Source organism: Oncorhynchus nerka, linkage group LG2 (genome assembly GCF_034236695.1).
Source record: "Oncorhynchus nerka isolate Pitt River linkage group LG2, Oner_Uvic_2.0, whole genome shotgun sequence".
Lineage (NCBI taxonomy): Eukaryota > Metazoa > Chordata > Actinopteri > Salmoniformes > Salmonidae > Oncorhynchus > Oncorhynchus nerka.
This window is the reverse complement of record NC_088397.1, coordinates 78004924-78030757: the sequence shown is the minus strand read 5'-3', so window position 1 is coordinate 78030757 and position 25834 is coordinate 78004924. Positions and strand designations below refer to the sequence as shown.

The 25834-nt window shown below is 42.6% G+C and overlaps 1 protein-coding gene across 1 annotated transcript in view; it reads right to left on the bottom strand.

Annotated features, from left to right (window-relative positions):
- Positions 1 to 23147, bottom strand: part of LOC115142906 (F-box only protein 42-like) — a 28762-nt gene extending 5615 nt beyond the window's left edge. The window contains 5 exon segments of the mRNA XM_029682774.2: positions 3053 to 3206; positions 4958 to 5092; positions 7429 to 7545; positions 22035 to 22316; positions 23013 to 23147. Coding sequence (XP_029538634.2) covers positions 3053 to 3206; positions 4958 to 5092; positions 7429 to 7545; positions 22035 to 22305 — 677 coding nt within the window. The 5' untranslated portion in view covers positions 22306 to 22316; positions 23013 to 23147.
- Positions 23148 to 25834: the final 2687 nt, after the last annotated feature.

Below are 25834 nucleotides of genomic sequence, written 5' to 3'. Positions count from 1 at the left end.
CGACACCGCTGGTTCTGCTCACACTGCCCTACCCTGTGCTCTGACCTCTTTCTCCCCTCTCTCTCCAGATGAAATCTCGCGTCTTGTGACGGCCGGCCGCCCTACAACCTGCCCGCTTGACCCTATCCCCTCCTCTCTTCTCCAGACCATTTCCGGAGACCTCCTCCCTTACCTCACCTGGCTCATCAACTCATCCCTGACCTTCAGCTACGTCCCTTCCGTCTTCAAGAGAGCGAGAGTTGCACCCCTTCTGAAAAAACCTACACTCGATCCCTCCGATGTCAACAACTACAGACCAGTATCCCTTCTTTCTTTCTCTCCAAAACTCTTGAACGTGCCGTCCTTGGCCAGCTCTCCCGCTATCTCTCTCAGAATGACCTTCTTGATCCAAATCAGTCAGGTTTCAAGACTAGTCATTCAACTGAGACTGCTCTTCTCTGTATCACGGGGGCCCGCACTGCTAAAGCTAACTCTCTCTCTCTGCTCTCATCCTTCTAGACCTATCGGCTGCCTTCGATACTGTGAACCATCAGATCCTCCTCTCCACCCTCTCCGAGTTGGGCATCTCCGGCGCGGCCCACGCTTGGATTGCGTCCTACCTGACAGGTCGCTCCTACCAGGTGGCGTGGCGAGAATCCGTCTCCACCCACGTGCTCTCACCACTGGTGTCCCCCAGGGCTCTGTTCTGGCCCTCTCCTATTCTCGCTATACACCAAGTCATGGCTCTGTCATAACCTCACATGGTCTCTCCCTATCATTTATGGAGACGACACACAATTAATCTTCTCCTTTCCCCCTTCTGATGACCAGGTGGCGAATCGCATCTCTGCATGTCTGGCAGACATATCCGTGTGGATGACGGATCACCACCTCAAGCTGAACCTCGGCAAGACGGAGCTGCTCTTCCTCCCGGGAAGGACTGCCCGTTCCATGATCTCGCCATCACGGTTGACAACTCCATTGTGTCCTCCTCCCAGAGCGCTAAGAACCTTGGCGTGATCCTGGACAACACCCTGTCGTTCTCAACTAACATCAAGGCGGTAGCCCGTTCCTGTAGGTTCATGCTCTACAACATCCGAAGTACGACCCTGCCTCACACAGGAAGCGGCGCAGGTCCTAATCCAGGCACTTGTCATCTCCCGTCTGGATTACTGCAACTCGCTGTTGGCTGGGCTCCCCTGCCTGTGCCATTAAACTACAACTCATCCAGGCCGCAGCCCGTCTGGTGTTCAACCTTCCAAGTTCTCTCACGTCACCCGGCTCCTCCCGCTCCCTCCACTGGCTTCCAGTTGAAGCTGTGATCCGCCTACAAGACCATGGTGCTTGCCTACGGAGCTGTGAGGGGAACGGCACCTCAGTACCTCCAGGCTCTGATCAGGCCCACACCCAAACAAGGGCACTGCGTTCATCCACCTCTGGCCTGCTCGCCTCCCTACCACTGAGAAGTACAGTTCCGCTCAGCCCAGTCAAAACTGTTCGCACTTAAATGTAACTCTGAAATTCAACTGAAAAATATGGTAGCATGTCAGAAATGCTACAAAATGGTAGCATATCATTTGAATTCTAATGGACAGAAGTTAGCATGTGAGAGGGATAAATTATACATTTAATAAAAACTGTTGCACTTACAAACTTAGACATTTTTTAACCTCTCTGGGATATGTGGGACGCTAGCGTCCCACCTGGCCAAAAGCCAGAGAAAATGCAGAGCGCCAAATTCAAATAAATTACTATAAAAATCAAACGTTCATGAAATCACATGTAAGATACCAAATTAAAGCTACATGTGTTGTGAATCCAGCCATGTCAGATTTTGCAAAAGCAAACAAAGAGATCTGAGGATAGCACCTCCGTAAACAAAGAGAGAGAAGCATATTTCAACCCTGCAGGCACGACACAAAACGCAGAAATAAAAATATAAATCATGCCTTACCTTTGACGAGCTTCTTCTGTTGGCACTCCAATATGTCTCATAAACATCACACATGGTCCTTTTGTTCGATTAATTCCGTCGATATATATCCAAAATGTTCATTTATTTGGCGCGTTTGATCCAGAAAAACACTGGTTCCAACTTGGGCAACGTGACTATAAAATATCTCAAAAGTTACCTGTAACCTTTGCCAAAACATTTCAAACTACTTTTGTAATACAACTTCAGGTATTTTTTTAAAGTAAATAATCGATCAAATTGAAGACAGGATGATCTGTGTTCAATACAGTTAGAAAACAAATTGACGCTACCTTTCTGGTCTCGCGCCTCTAACAAACAGTACACTTGAAGTGACCCTCGTTTTGAACAGGGCTACTTCTTCATTACACAAAGGAAAAACCTCAACCCATTTCTAAAGACTGGTGACATCCAGTGGAAGCGGTAGGAACTGCAAGGAAGGTCCCTTAGAAATCTGGATTTCCAATGAAACACCATTGAAAAGAGAGTGACCTAAAAATAAAAAAAAATCTGAATGGTCTGTCCTCGGGGTTTCACCTGCTACATAAGTTCTGTTATAATCATAGACATGATTCAAACAGTTTTAGAAACTTCAGAGTGTTTTCCATCCAAATCCGGACGTGAAAATACTGCCCCATCACCAAGAAGTTTTAAGTCCAATGTTCACTTTCAGGACAATATAGTCTCGTTTTAATCTGACATCTAGAATTTGAGCTAGGTGGGTACAGAAAATAACAGAACTCAATAGCTAACAACCCTGTTAAAAATCTGGTAACAGCCGGACAACTCATGACGGAGTGTGTCATACCTCCAAGTTGATTTGCGAATTTTCATTGACATTGGTGTCATTGGCATAGATATGATAGTATGGAGATTTGCACATAATGTTGAGCTTCAACCAATGCCATACTATTGTGGGGCTATGGGTTTTCAGTCTCTACACAGAAATAATTGTCATGAGTAATAGCACTCTGACTATCAGCCTGTATGAGAGTGAACAGTAGTCAACATGTGATGTTGACACATACTGTATGGCTAAAGGAGTTAATTCATCCACAGGGTCTAGGCCCATCTCCAAACCTTCTGGTCTCTTCCTCTTACCAGTTTTTGGAGGGGGAGTATGTGTGGATCTCGTCAAAGAACCTCTCAGGCTGATGTAGTGGGTATGGGCTAGGTCGAGTCCATCCACCAAACAGCACCAGCAGATTGTTGTACATCACCAGGGTAGCACCCGCTTTAGGAGACGGATAGGAGCCTGTGTGGGCAAAAGGAGTAAGAATAAGCCTTCATACAGAGCATTCAGACCCCTTGACTTTTTCCACATTTTGTTACGTTACAGCCTTATTCTAAAATGTATTTAATTGTTTCCCCCCCTCATCTACACACAATAGCCCATAATGACAAAGCAAAAACAGGTTTTTCTAAATTTTTGCAAATGTATTCGGAATGAAAAGTACTCAGACTCTAAACTCAGTACTTTGTTGAAACACCTTTGGCAGCGATTACAGTCTCCAGTCTTCTTAGGTATGACGCTACAAGCTAGACAGACCTGTATTTGGGGAGATTATCCCATTCTTCTTTGCCGATCCTCTCAAGCTCTGTCAGGTTGGATGGGGAGCATCGCTGCACAGCTATTTTCAGGTCTCTCTAGAGATGATGTTAGATTGGTTTCACGTCCGGGCTTTGGCTGGGCTATTCAAGGACATTCAGACACTTGTCCCAAAGCCACTTCTGCGTTGTCTTGGCTGTGTGCAGTTGGAAAGTGAATCGTCGCTCTGGAGCAGGGTTTCATCAAGGATCTCTGTACTTTGCTCCGTTCACCTTTCCCTCGAGCCCGACTAGTTTCCCAGTCCCTGCCGCTGAAAACATCCCCACAGCATGATGCTGCCACCATCATACTTCAATGTAGGGATGGTGCCAGGTTTCCTCCAGATGTGACGCTTGGCATTCAGGCCAAATAGTTCAATCTTGGATTCATGAGACCAGAGAATCTGGTGTCACATGGGCTGAGAGTCCTTTTGGCAAACTCCAAGCGGGCTGTCATGTGTCTTTTACTGAGGAGTGGCTTCCGTCTGGCCACTCTACCATAAAGGCCTGGTTGGTGGAGTGCTGCAGAAAAGTTTGTCCTTCTGGAAGGTTCTCCCATCTCCACAGAAGAACTCTGGAGCTCTGTCAAGAGTGACATATCGGGTGGTTCTTGGCCACTGTGTTCTTGGGGACCTTCAATGCTGCAGAAATGTTTTGGTATCCTTCCCCAGATCTGTGCCTCGGCACAATCCTGTCTCGGCGCTCTACGGACAATTCCTTCGGCTTCATGCCTTGGTTTTTGCTCTGACATGCACTGTCAACTGTGGGACCTAAAATAGACATGTCCAATCAATTGAATTTACCACAGGTGGACAATCAAGTTGTAGAAACATCTCAAGGATGATTAATGGAAACTGGATACAGCTCATAGCAAAGGGTCTGAATATTTATGTGAAGGTATCTGTTTTTACGTATTATAAATTTGCAAACATTTCTAAAAACCTGTTTTGGCATTTGTCACTATGGGGTAGTGTGTAGATCGATGAGGATTTTTTATTTATTTAATCCATTTTAGAACAAGGTTGTAATGGAACAAAATGTGGAAAAGGGGGTCTGAATAATTTCCAAATGCACTGTGTCATGCATACAAAAGGTTGGAAGTCGATTTAAACATGACAAATTACATCTGCAAGCAGAGTAAAAAAATGACTAAAACAAAAAACATTTTTTATTTTTTACCGCCATGTGTAAAGCACACGAACCATCAAGGAACGTTATTTTCACTTTCCTTGTTACAAGTAGGCAGTATCCACCCCATGTAACTTAAAGGTTGCAAGTTCGAATCCCCGAGCTGACAAGGTACAAATCTGTCGTTCTGCCCCTGAACAGGCAGTTAACCCACTGTTCCTAGACTGTCATTGAAAATAAGAATTTGTTCTTAACTGACTTGCCTAGTTAAATAAAGGGCTGATTTCTTACCCGAGGCTAAAGGGCGGATCCACTCCTTGCTGTTGAGGTCAAGTCTCCACAAGTCATTGAAGGCAGCGTTGCAGCTACTTTGAGTACAGCCCCCAAACACATACATGGACTGGTTGGAGTCGTAGTAGCATGCACCTGCAACACACACATACATGGTTTGAGTCATAACCAGGGCTATTTAACTGGCATCCGTGGGCCAGATCCTGCCTGTTTATCAATTTAGAATAGCCTTTTGATCAATTATGAACATTCATTTAAAAATCCAGTGTTTAGGGCCAAAAGGAGCGTTCGTTCAATATTCTCCAATGGGAGAATCTGTATTATTGTAGTCCCACCCCTTAATTGCTGTCAATCAATATCACCCAACATACCAGTTACAGCCAATTAGAGCTGCAAACAGGGGTACAAGGGTCTGCCCGCCTGTCGGCTCTTTCACCGCAGAGGAGATCACTACACTGCCCAATACACCAAAGCATGCTTTGTACTTAACTCAGCTGTGAGTGAAAAAGACCATGGACTCAGTTTCGGCGATCATGAATGTTATCCGATCAACATCTAGACTTCAACATTGCTTGCTTCGTAGTCTGCTGAGCATCCTGATCCACTTTTACATAATGACGTTCGGTGGCTAAGAAAGGGTAATAATAATACTCTCAAGAGAACAGCCTATGAGATTAGGGAGGACATAGTTGCTTTTCTCCAACACAAGAAAGCTAACACATATCTAACGAAAATGCTTGATGAGTTCGTATCAGATGTTTTTCAGTGATCTTCAATCAACTGTATGGACTTAATTTGAGACTACAGAGGAGGGATAAAACAGTTATTGACATGATTGAAAAAGACATATTTTCAAAATACATTTTCTCCTCTGAATTGAGCCCAAACAAAAGGCTCTATTTCGCTACACCGCGCAACTATATTCAGTCACCATCAGTTAGAGCTGGGCAATATGGCCTGAAAATCATCTGGATTTTTTCAAGCTTATGGTTGATTCACGATATACATCGATTTCTTAAATGTTTTCTCTAAATAATCTTTGATGTACAAATAAAGGTCAAATACAATGCATTTCAAACAGTCAGCAATAATCAAATTAATTCCATGCATGTGAAATTAGGCTAAATACACAGAGTGTACAAAACATGTGCCATTCAGCGGGTGAATGGACAAGACAAAAGATTGAAGTGTGCCTTTGAACAGGTATGGTAGTGCAACACTGCTGGGTTTTTCACGCTCAACAGTTTCCCGTGTGTATCAATAATGTGCCACCACCTAAAGGACATCCAGCCAACTTGACATCCCTGTGGAACGCTTTCGACACCTTATCGAGTCCATGCCCCGACAAATTGAGGCTGTTCTGAGGGAAAAGGAAGGTGTTCTTAATGTGTTGTACACTCAGTGTATAAGCCCCACTAATTAAATTATTTTATCAAAATAGTTTAACCTGCTTTTTTTGCAATAATCACTGATCTGGCTTTCAAGTATGTCTATGAAAATGCCCTTTTTGATACAAATGTAAAAAGAAAAACAAATAATGCACATTCACTAATAATGACTAACTTCTTGTAGCAGACATGATAGAAAATGAACACAAGGTCTCAAAACAATCTCACGTGCTAGTGAGTAGCCAGCTAATCTTTATATTTCAAGTTAGCCAACTTGGATCTATTTCCTAGCTAACAAGGTTGAACAGTTAAATTGTTATGAGCACACCCTTCTGTCTCCAACTGTTTGAACAGCATGCTAGCCTGTCCACTTTGTTCAGATGTTGAAATCATCTTATTTCTCAGAATGAGAACGAGTTGCCAATTCCTTATATAAAATAGTGTTCTATGCTTATTGCACACACGACCAAATCTCTCCCCCACGTTCTCTACTGATGTGGGGGAGAGAGACTTTTCCGCAAAAGCTAGTCAACAGATATCCCATGCATAGAAACCTTTTATGTGTAAAAAATAATAATAATAACAAAATGATAAAGAAATAGAAAATAAAACAGAATATGATACTAGTCAACTGAGATGCCATGCACAAAGGTTTCCTATGTGTAAATAAAAACTAAAGATGAAGCTATGTATGTAATTAAACAATTTGATGCACTGAATTAGGCTAATCTTAAAGCACTTAAAATGAACTTTTAGCAACATTACATTTAAAGAGCTTCATAAGATTAGAATTGTGTTGGTGCATGGTTTTTTATACCGGTTTTAGGAAAGAGTAATCCCACGTAGAAAATATCTGGCCCCCATAAATAACCTTTTCAAATCCAACCCCTGCAACAAGATGGGGCTATTCAACTGACTTACACCTTCAATGCCCTATCCCTAATACTTCCAATTTAAATTGTGTATGGCATTACTTTTTTAAAGATAATACTTAGGACTACACAGCCTGGAGTTGATTATCCAGCTTATAGCATGGCCAATCAACTCAATTCAACAAAGTGGTGGTATATGTTGTATACTGACTGTGTGAGAAGCGTTGCGTGATGGGTGTTCCAGGATATGGGTATGTACGACTCTCCCACTGAATATTGCCCTCCTGGACGGCCCGCAGAAAACCATGGTAACACTGATATGCAACACCTGGGGGGAGAAAGAGATTGGAGATGAGGTGAGTGACTATTATGGTTTTATGTGAGTCACAGCCACAATAAAAGCAACATAATAAGTAACACGTCATTATCTTAACTGTTTTTGAAATAACAAGTCACTTATTGTCATGGTTGACTCAGTGTCCGATCTGAAAATGCAATAAACGTTACTTGACCCATTGTGAAAAAGAAACCACTTCAGTCAAACAGCTGAGTGGTAGTTTGGGTTTCCACTTGGGGTCTCAAAATGCAGCATAATGGCATGTTGTTGCCTTTTTGGTAATGTTCGGTTTCAGTTCAATTATTACAAAATAATCACGTTTTTGATTTCACTATGTATTTATTTTACATTAAATTAATTATTAAATAAGCCAAAAAATTGTAAACATTCAATTGCCAAAACATTGAAAATATTATATTGTATCCGTCAGGTCCACATTGGGTAGATATGAATTGAAAAAAACGAAATTACTATGAAATAATAAAATATTTAAGTTGTGTATATTATTTGATGACTAATATTTTTAATTCCTTAAAGTCATTATCTCATCTCTGCTCAGGCAGTAGCAGCCAGCCAATGTCATCTCTGCTCAGGCAGTAGCAGCCAGCCAGCCAGACAATGTTCTCTGCGCTCAGGCAGTAGCAGCCAGCCAGCCAGACAACGTTATCTCTGTGTGTTCTCCATACTGTACTGTCATTAGTCATCATATTTAACTAGCTTAGCCTGCCTAAGTATGCTGCAGAGCTGACTAGTTCTCCAAAGTAGATAAGACATACTTTCACCAACTGTCTCTATCCCTCTATCACCGTTGTGGTGTACATTCCTCTCTCATGCAGTCTATGTGGTCTGTGTGTACAGAGCCTTCAGAAAGTGTTTACACCGGTTTACTTTCTCCACTTTGTTAGACGGAATTTAAAATGGATTAAATATTATTTTTTTTTGTTACTGGCCTTCACACACACACAAACACAATACTCCATAATGTTAGTGGAATTCTTTTGGTTGATTTTTAAAAAACAAATTAATAAAAAATGAAAAGCTGAAATGTCTTGAGTCAATAAGTATTCAACCCCTTTGTTACGGCAAGCCTATATACGTTCAGGCGTAAACATTTGCTTAACAAGTCACATAAATTGCATGGACTCACTGTTTAACATGATTTTTGAATGACCCCAAACACAGATTCAACCACCAGGGAGGTTTCCCAATGCCTCGCAAAGAAGGACAGCTACAGTATTGGTAGATGGGTAAAAAAAAGAGAGACATTTAACATGCCTTTGAGCATGGTGAAGTTATTAATTACATTTTGGATGGTGTATCAATAGACCCAGCCAGTACAAAGATATAGGTGTCTTTCCTAACTCAGTTGCTGGAGAGGAAGAAAACCCCTCAGGAATTTCACCATAAGGCCAATGGTGACTTTAAAACAGTTACAGTGCAATGGCTGTGATTGGAAAAAACTGAGGACTGATCAACAACATTGTAGTTACTCCACAATACTAACCTAGTTGAGCGTGAGAAGGAAGCCTGTACAGAATACAAAATATGCCAATATGCGTCCTTTTTGCAGGTAGCCTAGTGGTTAGAGTGTTGGGCCAGTAACCGAAAGGTTGCTGGATCGAATCCCCGAGCTGACAAGGGAAAAATCTGGTGTTCTGCCCCTGAACAAGGCAGTGAACCCACTGTTCCCCGGTAGGCCATTATTGTAAATAAGAATTTGTTCTTAACCGAATTAACCAAATAAATAAATGTTAAATTAAAAAATAAAAACGCAATAAGTAATACTGCAAAAAGTGTGGCAAAGCAATACACTTGTTGTCCTAAACACAAACTGTTATGTTTGGGGCTAATCCAATACAACACAATACTGAGTAACACTCTCCATATTTTCAAGCATAGTGGTGGCTCAGAATTAAGGGCGTCCCGGGTACAATAAAAATATGTCTGGGATCGTTCAAAATAGACAGTTGTGGGACGATGGACCAGAAAAATATAAAATGCACAAAACAGTGGTTCATTACTAAAATGTTTAAACACAAATGGGGCAGCAGGTAGCCAAGTGGTTAGAGCATTGGACTTGTAACCGAAAGGTTGCAAGATCTAATCCCCGAGCTGACAAGGTAAAAATATGTTGTTCTGCCCCTGAACAAGGCAGTTAACCCACTGTTCCTAGGCTGTCCCGTCATTGAAAATAATATTTTTTTCTTAACGGACTTGCCTCAAGGTAAAAAGTAAAATAAAATTAATAAAAACAAAGACGAGGCTGATGAAACAGATCACAACATTTAGCTTAAGAGTTGATAAACTATGAATAATTAACATTACAAGCACAGCAATGGGTTTACTCGTCTCGGCCATAAGTGTGAATGTTCAAAAATGCTAGTACGGGAGAACACCATTCTCAAACACGCACCTGATGCCAGAGGTTTTTATAATGCGACATATGGATATAGAGCATAATATAGAAACTTAGAATATCTGAAGATGCAACAATATGATTGTGCCTTCCTGACTTTGGACAGTAGAAGAAATGCTGGTAAATGGCATATCTAGAAATCTTTGCTTATTTTTATTTTTTTTTACCCCTTTTCTCCCCAATTTTATGATATCCAAATTGGTAGTTACAGTCTTGTCCCATTGCTGCAACTCCCATACGGACTCGGGAGATGTATAATATTAGAATATCATTCCAATGTTGGGCAAATAGACCTATTAAAATGCACATTTGACTCTCTCCCAGCCTGTCTGCGGCCCAGCGGCCCGGAACTGAGGTTTCGTGTGCCGGGAGTTGCTGCGGCATTTGCATTGTCTATAGGCTAGCTACTATAGTATTCTACAGAATATGGTTATATCTCCCTGAGCTGAACCAAATGCACACTGTAAAATGTGCAAAGTATTTCTGCCTCATGTGCAACACTGCCTGGCTGGGGTCTGAGTGTGCGCACGTGAAGAGCGGCGTTACATATTCATTTTTAGAAGCGTTGCGCACAGGCATAAAAGTCTGTTTAACTTGAAACGGAAGTCTATTGAAGACTTTGTCTTTGTGTTCCTTGGTTATTTACACTGTTTTGTTCAAAAGCTAGGTTGTTTTTCAATATTTGAGTTTGAACTATGTAATGTAATGAATAATGTAATAATGAATTGAATAATGTAATGTTGTGTATGTTTTCATGAACAAATTAAGTTTATGTAATATAGACGTCTCAGAAATACACAAATTACTTTAAAAGCACTGTAAATGACCTTGACCCATGGTCGCATATCAAAAAATAAAATAAGTATTTCCATTTTGAGACGGTTCAAGTTCAGTTTGGATTAGTTGAAATTGCACTTCGGAATGGTGATGAAAAAAGTTAGTCGCAAGCCCTGGTTATGGGTATGCTTGTAATCGTTAAGGACTGGGGAGTTTTTCAGGGTAAAAAATAAATGGAGCTAAGCACATGCAAAATCCTAGAGGAAAACCTGATTCAGCCTGCTTTCCGGAGACAGAAGAAATGCACACCAGGTTAGGTGAGGTGCTGGCTAGCAGAGTAGAACACATGAAAAAGAAGAGTCGCACACTAGGAGCTCAGATGCAATAATTTAATAACGTTTCGACAGCCAAGCTGCTTTCATCAGGGAATAATGACAAACACTGCAGGTCACCAGTTTGTATAGAGTTTGAAAGGACACACATGGGTGTCTAATCATGGCCGGCTGTGGCTTGATTTCATTGGACAATTTTCAGATATGAATAGAACATATAATAAAGCATGAATGGATTACATACGATCAGAGTTACCATTTGGCCACATTGACCAACAAACATTTACAATGGATAGCAAAAACACAATCACAAGAATGGCTTCAGATCAAACTTTCCGTTGAAACTGAAGGAAGCAATGATCTTTAAATTAAAGATTCAGATGGCCTCTTGTTTTAACAATGAATAGTCAAGGTCACCCCCTCTCCTAAGGAGGGTGCCGTGTTCGATGCCAATATAGCGAAGGGACAAAATAGAGTAGTTTGTTTCCAAAATGTGTGCCGCAACTGGATACGTCGAGTTTTTGCACCTTATGGTGCTACGATTCTCAGATTCTTACTTTTAGTTCGCACTTTGTTTTGCCCACATCATTTAAGATAAATAACTACCTTAATTGAGCACATGACAACACCTTTGCTTGATCGGTTTCCCTGTTTGGGGGTGTTTTAATGATCTACATTTGTAAGTTCCATTGCATTGAGTGCAGCCATTACACTTGTAGTTTCCATCCGGAAGGGGCACAAGGAGATGTCATGCGGGGGTATTATGGGGTGGTAAATCACAGAGTCTACCACTTGATCTCAGATTTCTGCTCCAGGAGAATACGACCAAGGGAGGGTCCGAAAAAACACATTACCAATAATGTCATCGGATCTTAGAATCTGCCAATGTCTGTGAGATTCTCTTAATTTGTCCAGAGTACTTTGAATAGCGCATAGTAAGAACGGAAGAACGCTTTTTGCGAGACGATTTTTATTGTATTTTTTATTTCACCTTTATTTAACCAGGTAGGCTAGTTGAGAACAAGTTCTCATTTACAACTGCGACCTGGCCAAGATAAAGCATAGCAGTGTGAACAGACAACAACACAGTTACACATGGAGTAAACAATAAACAAGTCAATAACACAGTAGAACATTTTTTTTAAAGAGTATATACATTGTGTGCAAAAGGCATGAGGTAGGTGAATAATTACAATTTTGCAGATTAACAATGGAGTGATAAATGATCAGATGGTCATGTGCAGGTAGAGATACTGGTATGCAAAAGAGCAGAAAAGTAAATAAATAAAAACAGTATGGGGATGAGGTAGGTAAATTGGGTGGGCTATTTACCGATGGACTATGTACAGCTGCAGCGATCAGTTAGCTGCTCAGATAGCAGATGTTTAAAGTTGGTGAGGGAGATAAGTCTCCAACTTCAGCGATTTTTGCAATTAGTTCCAGTCACAGGCAGCAGAGAACTGGAAGGAAAGGCGGCCAAATGAGGTGTTGGCTTTAGGGATGATCAGTGAGATACACCTGCTGGAGCGCATGCTACGGGTGGGTGTTGCCATTGTGACCAGTGAACTGAGATAAGGCGGAGCTTTACCTAGCATGGACTACCACTTGATCTCAGATTTCTCACAAACTTCTACAGATGCACAATCGAGAGCATCCTGGCGGGCTGTATCACCGCCTGGTACGGCAACTGCTCCGCCCTCAACCGTAAGGCTCTCCAGAGGGTAGTGAGGTCTGCACAACGCATCACCGGGGGCAAACTACCTGCCCTCCAGGACACCTACACCACCCGATGTTACAGGAAGGCCATAAAGATCATCAAGGAAATCAACCACCCGAACCACTGCCTGTTCACCCCGCTATCATCCAGAAGGCGAGGTCAGTACAGGTGCATCAAAGCTGGGACCGAGAGACTGAAAAACAGCTTCTATCTCAAGGCCATCAGACTGTTAAACAGCCACCACTAACATTGAGTGGCTGCTGCCAACACACTGTCATTGACACTGACCCAACTCCAGCCACTTTAATAATGGGAATTGATGGGAAATTATGTAAATATATCACTAGCCACTTTAAACAATGCTACCTTATATAATGTTACTTACCCTACATTATTCATCTCATATGCATATGTATATACTGTACTCTAGATCATCGACTGCATTCTTATGTCACTAGCCACTTTAACTATGCCACTTTGTTTACTTTGTCTACATACTCATCTCATATGTATATGCTGTACTCGATACCATCTACTGTATGCTGCTCTGTACCATCACTCATTCATATATCCTTATGTACATATTCCTTATCCCCTTACACTGTGTATAAGACAATAGTTTTGGAATTGTTAGTTAGATTACTTGTTGGTTATCACTGCATTGTCGGAACTAGAAGCACAAGCATTTCGCTACACTCGCATTAACATCTGCTAACCATGTGTATGTGACAAATAAAATTTGATTTGATGATTTGATTTGATTTGACTTGTAGATGACCTGGAGCCAGTGGGTCTGGCGATGAATATGTAGCGAGGGCCAGCCGACTAGAGCATACAGGTCGCAGTGGTGGATGGTATAAGGTGCTTTAGTAACAAAATGGCCACTGTGATAAACTGCATCCAGTTTGCTGAGTAGAGTATTGGAAGCTATTTTGTAGATGACATCGCCGAAGTCAAGGATCGGTAGGATAGTCAGTTTTACTAGGGTAAGTTTGGCGGCGTCAGTGAAGGAGGCTTTATTGCGGAATAAAAAGCCGACTCTAGATTTGATTTTAGATTGGAGATGTTTGATATGAGTCTGGAAGGAGAGTTTACAGTCTAACCAGACACCTAGGTACTTATAGATGTCCACATATTCTAGGTCGGAACCATCCAGGGTGGTGATGCTAGTCGGGCGTGCGGGTGCAGGCAGCGAACGGTTGAAAAGCATGCATATGGTTTTACTAGCGTTTAAGAGCAGTTGGAGGCCACGGAAGGAGTGTTGTATGGCATTGAAGCGCGTTTGGAGGTTAGATAGCAGTGTCCAAGGAAGAGCCAGAAGTATACAGAATGGTGTCGTCTGCGTAGAGGTGGATCAGGGAATCGCACGCAGCAAGAGCAACATCATTGATATATACAGAGAAAAGAGTCGGCCCGAGAATTTAACCCTGTGGCACCCCATAGAGACTGCCAGAGGACCGGACAACATGCCCTCCGATTTGACACACTGAACTCTGTCTGCAAAGTAGTTGGTGAACCAGGCAAGGCAGTCATTAGAAAAACCGAGGCTACTGAGTCTGCCGATAAGAATATGGTGATTGACAGGGTCAAAAGCCTTGGCCAGGTCGATGAAGATGGCCTTTTATCGATGGCGGTTATGATATCGTTTAGTACCTTGAGCGTGGCTGAGGTGCACCCGTGACCGGCTCGGAAACCAGATTGCACAGCGGAGAAGGTACGGTGGGATTCGAGATGGTCAGTGACCTGTTTGTTGACTTGGCTTTCGAAGACCTTAGATAGGCAGGGCAGGATGGATATAGGTCTGTAACAGTTTGGGTCCAGGGTGTCTCCCCCTTTGAAGAGGGGGATGACTGCGGCAGCTTTTTTTTTCTCTTTCTATGAAAGAGAGGTTGAACAGGCTGGTAATAGGGGTTGCGACAATGGCGGCGGATAGTTTCAGAAATAGAAGCCCAGCTGATTTGTACGGGTCCAGGTTTTGCAGCTCTTTCAGAACATCTTCTATCTGGATTTGGGTAAAGGAGAAGCTGGGGAGGCTTGGGCCAGTAGCTGCGGGGGGGGGGCTGTTGGCCGAGGTTGGAGTAACCAGGAGGAAGGCATGGCCAGCCGTTGAGAAATGCTTGTTGAAGTTTTCGATTATCATGGATTTATCGGTGGTGACCGTGTTACCTAGCCTCAGTGCAGTGGGCAGCTGGGAGGAGGTGCTCTTGTTCTCCATGGACTTTACAGTGTTCCAGAACTTTTTGGAGTTAGAGCTACAGGATGCAAATTTCTGCTTGAAAAAGCTGGCCTTTGCTTTCCTGGCTGACTGCGTGTATTGGTTCCTGACTTCCCTGAACAGTTGCATATCGCAGGGACTATTCAATGCTATTGCATATCGCGGGGACTATTCAATGCTATTGCATATCGCGGGGACTATTCAATGCTATTGCAGTCTGATCTCTTTCAAAGACAATGTCTCTTTTTTTCTCTCAACGCCAGTATTGGTCTGCCAATTTTTGTACCCGCTTTTCTTGAATTTCCTTTGCATCTCAGTCAGGTTTCTGTTGAAATCTGAATTCAGCTTTCAGAAAGACAATAACCTAAGACAAGGCCAAATCTACACAGGAGTTGCTTACCAAGAAGACGGTGAGTGGCCTAATTACAGCTTTGACATAAATCTGCTTGAAAATCTATGGCAAGACCTTAAAATTGTTGTCTGGCAATGATCAACAACCAATTTGACAGAGCTTAGAGAATAAAAAATAACAACAGGCAAATCATGCACAATCCAGGTGTGAAAAACTCTTAGATTTACCCAAAAGACTCATAGCTGTAATCACCTCCAAATGTGATTATAACATGTATTGACTCAGGGGGTTGAATACTAATTCTAATGAAGATAGTATTCATTTTTACAAATATTATAATTTTTCTTCCACTTTGAAATAGTATTTTCTGTAGATCGTTGACAAAATAAATGACAATCAATTTTAATCCCACTTTGTAACAACAAAATATCTAACCTAATGTAGCAGTCATAAAAGTGTATCCATCTCTGTCTGAGCCAGAAAAAACAAGCGCAATGGATTATGGTCATTGTATTTCATTACCACGTTTCTGTGCTGAACTAGGTTGAATATTTGCTTAAAGAAAACTACAGCTCCTTTCAGTCCAGCATCCCACATACACTGAAACAAAAATATAAAACTCAATATGTAAAGTGATCATGATCATTAAACTGGTGCACCTTGTGCTGGGGACAAGAAGGCCACTAAAATGTGCCGTTGTCACAACACAATGCCACAGATGTCTGAAATTTTGGGGGAGTGTACAATTGGCATGTTAACTGCAGGAATGTCCACCAGAGCTGTTAACAGAACATTTTATTTTAATTTCCCTACCATAAACTGCTTCCAGCGTCGCTTTAGAGAACAGTGCATCCAACCAACCACTCAACCACAGGTAAAGCGTCATGTGGGCGAACGGTTTCCTAATGTCAACGTTGTGAACAGAGTGCCCCATGGTGCCGGTGGGGTTATGGTATGGGCAGGTGTAACTGATGTGAAATGGCTAGCTAGCTAGCGGGGTGCGCGCTAATAGCGTTTCAATCGGTGACATCACTCGCTCTGAGACCTTGAAGTAGTTGTTCCACTTGCTCTGCAAGGGCCTGGGCTTTTGTGTTGCGATGGGTAACGATGCTTCGTGTGAGGCAGTTGTAGATGTGTGCAGAGGGTCCCTGGTTCGAGCCCAGGTAGGGGCGAGGAGAAGGACGGAAGCTATACTGTTACACAGGCATAAGATACGGACAATGAACACAATTGTATTTTGTCGATGGCAATAAGAATGCACAGAGATACCGTGAAGAGATCCTGAGGCCCATTGTTGTGCCATTCATCTGCCGTAATCACCTTATGTTTCAGCGTGATAATGCACAGCCCGCAACCATTGAAGAGGCATGGGACATTTGAAAAGCCACAATCAACAGCCTGATCAATTCTACACAAAGCTGCATGAGGCAAATGGTGGTCACACACCAGATAGAGACTGGTTTTCTGATCCACAACCCTACCTTTTTTTAAGGTATCTGTGACCAATAGATGCATATCTGTATTCCAAGCCATGTGAAATCCATAGATTAGGGTCTAATGAATGTATTTCAATTGGCTAATTTCCTTATATGAACTGTATGTATGCATGTTGCGTTTATATTTTTGTTAAGTATATTTCTTTTTTTTATCCTATTTTTATCCCCAATTTCATGATATCCAATTGGTAGTTAAGATCTTGCCTCATCGCTGAAACTCCCCAATGGGGTCGGGAGAGGCGAATGTTGAGACAAGCGTCCTCCGAATCATGACCCGCCAAGCCACGCTGCTTAACACACTGATCACTTAACCCAGATGCCAGCCATAACCAATATATTGGATGAAACAACGTTTGACCAACAACCGAAGTCAGCTTGCAGGCGCCCGACCAGCCACAATGAGTAGCTAGTGCACGGTGAGCCAAGGAAAGGCCCCCCGGCCAAACCCTCCACTAACCTGGACAGCGCTGGGGCAATTGTGCACAGCCCTATGGGGCTCCCGATCACTCACGGCTGTGGCACAGCCTGGTATTGAACCTCAGGGTGTAATGGCGCCTCAGCACTGCAAAGCAGAGCCTTAGAACGCTGCGCCACTGCCTCTCAGGATGCCAGCATCCCACGTAGTTCTCGACTTGATTCTCTCATAAATTATTTGATTTCTCTCTAGAGAAACAGCTCACTGGGCTCACAAATTATTATTATTTTTTAAATGCAATTCAAGTATTTGAGTTGTATTTGAGAGTAACAATGGCGCCGGAGAAGGGTGACGTTTTACATGTCCCCAACCGATCATGTTTTTTTGTTTGTTTATAAAAAAAAATGTTTTACTTATTTTGTACATAATGTTACCGCTACCATCTCTTATGTCCAAAAATAACTTCTAGACATCAGGACTGCGATTACTCACCACAGACTGGCAGAATCATTTTTCCCTTTAACGAGTCTGACGAGCCCGATGCGAATGATATACTACTTTCTCAGGAACAGGCCCAGATCCCCGTGAAGAGACGGAGAAAAAGGGGCAGGAGGGCAGGCAGCCTTCTGAGAATTTTTAGGCGATCGAATAAAACCCCCACTTCTTTCCATTCTGCTAGCAAACGTGCAATATTTAGAGAATAAATTGATGACCTATGCGGACGATTAAACTACCAACGGGACATTAAAAACGGTAATATCTTATGCTTCACGGAGTCGTGGCTGAACGACGACACTATCAACATACAGCTGGCTGGTTACACGCTGTACCGGCAGGATAGAACAGCGGTGTCTGGTAAGACAAGGGGCGGAAGACTATGTATTTTTATAAATAACAGCTCTAGCTATTGCTCGCCTGAGGTAGAATATCTCATGATAAGCTGTAGACCACACTATCTACCTTGAGAGTTTATCTGTATTTTTCGTAGCTGTTTACATACATACCACCACAGTCAGAGGCTGGCACTAAGACAGCATTGAATGAGTTGTATTCCGCCATAAGCAAACAAGAAAACGCTCACCCAGGCGGCACTCCTAGCATCCGGGGACTTTAATGCAAGGAATCTTAAATCAGTTTTACCAAATTTCTATCAGCATGTTAACTTCTTGCTCCTACCCTCTACTTTTTTGAACATTTTGTTAAAAATCGCGCAACATTTCAGCGCCCTGCTACTCATGCCAGGAATATAGTACGTTCATATGGTTAGAATGTGTGTATAGGAAACCCTCGGACGTTTTTAAAACTGGTTAAATCACGACTGTGGCTATTACATAACGTGCGTTACATCGGAAAGCGCAGGAAAACCTGATCATAGAAAATGGAAATAAATATCCTTGCGCCACTTCCAGCAATTGTTAACAGTGAGCCGAATTAGATAAGACCGAGCATTCAACTCCCACAGCATCCCCATGCAGTCGAGTATCTTGTGAATTTAATCCTCTTTGATTCTTGGTTGAACCGAAAGAGGGGCACGGACGTACCTCCGGTCTCCGCCCAGATCATTCCGGAAGAGCTCTCTCCTGAAATTTTTTCCAAGACGACAGCTATTGATATGTACATCGCCTACGGTTGATTTTTATCGCTTATTAACGTTTACTAATACCTAAAGTAGCATTACAAACGTATTTCGAAGTGTTTTGTGAAAGTTTATCGTCTACTTTTTGAATTTTAAAAAATGACGTTACGTTGTGAAATCGCTGTTTTTTTCGTTTATCACACAGTCTACATATAACGATATCTTGGCTTTATATGGCCCGATTTAATCGAAATAAAGACCCAATAGTGTTTATGGGACATCTAGGAGTGCCAACAAAGAAGATGGTGAAAGGTAATGACTGTTTTCTATTTTATTGTGCGGTTTGTGTAACGCCGAAATGCTAATTATTTTGTTTACGTCCCCTGCTGTGCTTTTCTGTTGTAGTGTATTGGTGCATGCTATCAGATAATAGCTTCTCATGCTGTCGCCGAAAAGCATTTTAAAAATCTGACTTGTTGCCTGGATTCACAACGAGTGTAGCTTTAATTTGATACCCTGCATGTGTATTTTAATGAACTTTTGAGTTTTAACTAATACTATTAGCATTTAGCGTAGCACATTTGCATTTCCAGAGCTCTAGTTGGGACGCAAGCGTCCCAGGTAGAGGTAAGAGGTTAAATGCGCAACCAGAGGGGGGGGAAATAAAAAATAAAAACACACTCTGGAACAACTTCACTCCACACACAGACGCATTCAAAGCTCTCCCTCTCCCTCCATTTGGCAAATCTGACCATAATTCTATCATCCTGATTCCTGCTTACAAGCAAAAATTAAAGCAGGAAGCACCAGTGACTAAATCAATAAAAAAAGTGATGAAGCAGATGCTAAGCTACAGGACTGTTTTGCCAGTAAAGACTGGAATACGTTCCGGGATTCCTCCGATGGCATTGAGGAGTACACCACATCAGTCACTGGCTTCATCAATAAGTGTATCGTTGACGTCATCCCCACAGTGACCGTACGTACATACCCCAACCAGAAGCCATGGATTACAGGCTACATACGCAATGAGCTAAAGGCTAGAGCTGCCATTTTCAAGGAGTGGGACTAACTCGAAAGTTATAAGAAATCCCGCTATGCCCTCCGACGAACCATCAAACAGGTAAAGCTTCAATACAGGACTAAGATCGAATCGTACTACACCGGCTCTGACTCTCGTTGGATGTGGCAGGGCTTGCAAACCATTACAGACTACAAAAGGAAGCACAGCCGAGAACTGCCCAGTGATACGAGTCTACCAGACGAGCTAAACTACTTCAATGCTCACTTTGAGGCAAATAACACTGAAACATTCATGAGAGCAACAGCTGTTCCGGAAGACTGTTTGATCATGCTCTCCACAGTCAATGTGAGTAAGACCTTTAAACAGGTCAACATTCACAAGGCCGCGGGGCCAGACGGATTACCAGGACGTGTACTGCGAGCATGCGCTGACAAACTGGCAAGTGCTTTCACTGACATTTTCAACCTCTCCCTGTCCGAGTCTGTAATACCAACATGTTAGAAGCAGACCACCATAGTGCCTGTGCCCAAGAACACTAAGGTAACCTGCCTAAATGACTACAGACCTGTAGCACTCACATCTGTAGCCAAGAAGTGCTTTGAAAGACTTGTCACATCAACACCATTATCCCAGAAACCCTAGATCCAATCCAATTTGCATACCGCCCCAACAGATCCACAGATGATGCAATCTCCATTACACTCCATTACACTGCCCTTTCCCAAATGGACAAAAGGAACACCTATGTGAGAATGCTGTTCATTGACTACAGCTCAGCGTTCAACACAATAGTGCCCTCAAAGCTCATCAATAAGCTAAGGACCCTGGGACTAAACACCTCCCTCTGCAACTGGATCCCGGACTTCCTGAAGGGCCACCCCCAGGTGGTGAGGGTAGGTAACAACACATCCGCCACGCTGATCCTCAACACAGGGGCCCCTCAGGGGTGCATGCTCAGTCCCCTCCTGTACTCCCTGTTCACTCAGGACTGCACTGCCAGGCACGACTCCAATACCATCATTAAGTTTGCCGATGACAACAGTGGTAGGCCTGATCACCGACAACAACGAGATAGCCTATAGGGAGGAGGTCAGAGACCTGGCCGTGGGGTGCCAGGACAACAACCTCTCCCTCAACGTGATCGAGACAAACGAGATGATTGTAGACTACAGGAAAAAGAGGACCGAGCACACCCCCATTTCGACGGGGCTGCAGTGGTTCAGGATTAGACCTTCAAGTTCCTTGGTGTCCACTTCACCAACAAACTAACACGGTCCAAGCACACCAAGACAGTTGTGAAGAGGGCACGACAAAACCTATTCCCCCTCAGGAGACTGAAAAGATTTGGCATGGGTCTTCAGATCCTCAAAAGGTTCTACAGCTGCACCACTGGTTTCATCACTGCCTGGTATGGCAACTGCTCGGCCTCCGACTGCAAGGCACTACAGAAGGTATGAGGTAGTGCAAACGGCCCAGTACATCACTGGGGCCAAGCTTCCTGCTATCCAGGACCTCTATACCAGGCGGTGTAAGAGGAAGGCCCAAAAAATTGTCAAAGACTCCAGCCACCCTGGTCATAGACTGTTCTCTCTGCTACTGCATGGCAAGCAGTTCCCGGAGCACCAAATCTAGGTCCAAGAGGCTTCGAAAGAGCTTCTACCCCCAAGCCATAAGACACCTGAACAGCTAATCAAATGGCTACCCAGACTATTTACATTGCCCCCCTCCTCTGGAACACTGCTGCTACTCTCTGTTATTATCTATGCAGAGTCACTTTAATAACTCTACCTATATGTACATATTACCTCAACTAACCAGACCAGTGCCTCCGCACATTGACTCTGTACCAGTACCCCCCTGTATATAGTCTCGCTATTGTTATTTTACTGCTGCTCTTTAATTATTTGTTACTTTTATTTCTTATTCTTATCCAGATTTTTTTAAACGCCATTGTTGGTTAGGGGCTTGTAAGTAAGAATTTCAATATAAGGTTGAATACCTGTTGTATTCGGCGCATGTGACTAATAAAATTTGATTTGAACCAACGTTGGTCAATTAGTTTAATAACCAAAACATTTTAATTTGGGTTATTTGCACAGCACTACTATTTGGGTTTAGAATGGTGGTGGAGGTTGTTATGTCATCAGTAGAGAGACATACCTTTAATGAGGCGATACCACTGTTTACACACCAGTGCAGCGGTCTTGTGCTCCTGGTATGGTGAGAGGAAGGACAGGATGTATTCTAGGACTTCCTCCGGCAGCTCCACCATTGTCCCCTCACCCTCATTGCAGCCTTCTACGTCCCCCTCTCCTCTGCTGGTCCCCAATTTCAGATCTCCCCCATGTGCCATTCCAACAGGCCCTGATACATCTTCCTCTGTATCCATGGCAACAAAGTACCCATCATCACTGTCTGAAGAGCGGGACATTCTTTCTGTGCCTGGACATAGATGGGAGATGACACTAAAAAGGTGGGCCCAAAGACAAACAATAATAGTACCTTCCATCAATTCCATCACGTGACATGTGCTTCATGGTAGTTTTGGGAAATTACAACAGGGTGGGGATAGACATACAGTAGCTAATTTAGCTTGCTAGCTTTGGGACAGGGAGTATGTGTATTGGTTGGAACCAATACACAGACTCCCGATGGTGTGTCCTAAACTAAAGCGAACTAGCAACCTGCTTAATTAATGTAGCTAGCTAGCTGGATAACTAAGGAAAGTGGTTAGCTAATTGGCACAATACCGTTAGCTAGCTACTAGTAGCATTAACATCCACCGATGAACGCATCCCTTCTGGCCCGCCCTCACTAATTAGAATTTCCATCTATGGTAGGGCATCAAATTAGTTAACACTGTGTCAAATAATTGATATTTTGCTAACAATCCGTGGAAAACTGTAATGAAAAATGCCAGTGTATCTGTGGAATATAACGTTAGATATAGCTTGCTAGCTAGTGGGTATAGCTAAAGTAGCTAGCTAACGCGTTAAGTTAGCCAGCTAGGATGCAGTAAGAAACTACTAACGTTAGTGGTTTGTTTGGTTTCTGCTCTATTTCTGTCAGGTTTTCAGAGGCCATATTTCCCTTCCAATCATAACCCCAACAGCTTTGATATTCACCGTAATTCTGCACCTATTCTTTAGTTGGTTTTCTATCTTGTGAATTCTCTTCTCATTCCCTTTATCAGCTTCTGCAGTAAATCGCCATACTCCAAGCATTCGCCATCTTCATCAGTGGAAGCATCATCTGCAGCGCGGGAGCGTGCACGTAAATCGTCATGGTCAAGAACTCGAGAAAGGAAGTGGATTGGTAATAATCGGTATTGCTAGGTCTATTGGACTAAAATACTGTACCATGACAAACAAACACAACATATTGAATCAAATTACTATCAAATCAAGAAATGACCCACATTTTATATTATTGCATTGATACAAATTTGATCATCTACATCACCCTCCCTTTTGTACACTGCTGCTACTCACTGTTTGTTTGTACATTACATTACATTTAAGTCATTTAGCAGACGCTCTTATCCAGAGCGACTTACAAATTGGTGCATTCACCTTATGACATCCAGTGGAACAGTAGTGCATCTAAATCTTTTAAGGGGGGTGAGAGGGATTACTTTATCCTATCCTAGGTATTCCTTAAAGAGGTGGGGTTTCAGGTGTCTCCGGAAGGTGGTGATTGACTCCGCTGTCCTGGCGTCGTGAGGGAATTTGTTCCACCATTGGGGGGCCAGAGCAGCGAACAGTTTTGACTGGGCTGAGCGGGAACTGTACTTCCTCAGTGGTAGGGAGGCGAGCAGGCCAGAGGTGGATGAACGCAGTGCTTCATAGTCACTTCGCCCCCACCTACATGTACAGATTACCTCAACTAGCCTGTACCCCCGCACTCTGACTCGGTACCGGTGTCCCTGTATATAGCCTCGTTATTCATATTGTGCTACTTTTTATTATTACTTTTTACTTGAGTCTAATTGGTAAATATTTTCTTCTTCGTGAACTGCACTGTTGGTTAAGGGCTTGTAAGTAAGCATTTCACGGTAAAGTCTACACTGGTTCTATTCGGCGCATGTGACAAATAAAGTTGGATTTGATTTGATACAAATGCATTTATCTTCCGGACTCTGACTTTGCTCATTTAGGTTTTTCTTAATTCATTTGTTTACATTTTGGGAGTTGTGTCTATTATTTTGTATTGTTCGTAGTACTGCACTGTTGGAGCTAGAAACATAAGCATTTCGCTGCACCTGCGATATCATATGCAAAATATGTGTACGCGACCAAAAAAATAACATTTTATTTTTACACAGAAGTGAACAGACCATCTCTATTTCTGCACCTGACTGAAGTTTAAACCAAGTTGCCATACCTAAATGAAAGGTCACTTACAGTAACAAAGTTGGGACAAACGAAGTCATATCGAGAGAATGGATCTTTATACACATAGGTCCTCCTCCTATATTCAACTCAGTAAATCTTCAAACATGTTATTTTTGGAGGAGTACAGTTTTATGTCAGGAATCAATGCGCGTTCCCAATGTACATGTACAATGTCCATGCAGTAGAGGTCGCTGTTAACTGTATATCAGGATTTTGTGGCCATTTACAGTTGAAGTCGGGAGGTTTACAAACACTTAGGTTGGAGTCATTAAAACACAATTTTCTTGTCAACAAACTATAGTTTTGGCAAGTTGGTTAGGACATCTACTTTGTGCATGACACAAGTCATTTTCCAACGATTGTTAACAGACAGACTATTTCACTTATAATTGTATCACAAATCCAGTGGCTCAGAAGTTTACATACACTAAGTTGACTGTGCCTTTAAACAGCTTCGAAAATTCCAGAAAATGATATCATGGCTGTAGAAGCTTCTGATAGGCTAATTAACATAATTTATGTTTCTAGAGATGAATGTACTTTGGTGTGAAAAGTGCAAATCAATCCCAGTACAACAGCAAAGGATCTCGTGAAGATGCTGGAGGAAACAGGTACAAAAGTATCTATATCCACAGTAAAACGAGTCCTATATCGACATAACCTGAAAGGCCGCTCAGCAAGGAAGAAGCCACTGCTCCAAAACCGCCATAAAAAGAGCCACAGTTTGCAACTGCACATGGGGACAAAGATCATACTTTTTGGAGAAAAGTCCTCTGGTCTGATGAAAAAAATATATAATTGTTTGCCCATAATGACCATCGTTGTGTTTGGAGGAAAAAGGGGGATGCTTGCAAGCCGAAGAACACACTCCCAACCGTGAAGCACAGGGGTGGCAGTTTTATGTAGTGGGAGTGCTTTGCTGCAGGAGGGATTGGTGCACTTCACAAAATAGATGGCATCATGAGGCAGGACAATTATGTGGACATATTGAAGCAACATTTCAAGACATCAGTCAAGAAGTTAAAGCTTGGTCACAAATGGGTCTTCCAAATGGACAATGACCCCAAGCATACTTCCAAAGTTGTGGCAAAATGTAGGATCAGTTAGGATCAAAGTAGTGGAGTGGGGTGGTGATTTGTATTTTTATGAAGTAGTGGTATATTGGTGTAGTTGGTGGTGCAGAACCAAGCATGAGATAGTGAGTTCCTATTGGCACGTTGTATTATCTATTTGCATATTTCCGTTAGGGAACGCCTACTCCGACCCTTGTCTTTTGGCAGATCCATTGTTTCAGGGTGGGTGAAGACAGACTTCGGTGATGTGGAATCGATGAAGGTAACAAGAAGTGGTCTCAGTGGTGCCATGTTCTTGGTTTTCATTCCAAATTGAGCTACTTTGTAAACAATGTCGCGGGTGAAGATGGTTTTTGGGTAAATTGCCCCGCAGCCGCCATGACATTTCTCTTAAATGTTGTGAAGAAGCTGATTAAACAGCACGATCATTACTCAGGTTCACCTTGTGCTGGGGACAATAAATGGCCACTCTAAAATGTGTAGTTTTGTCACA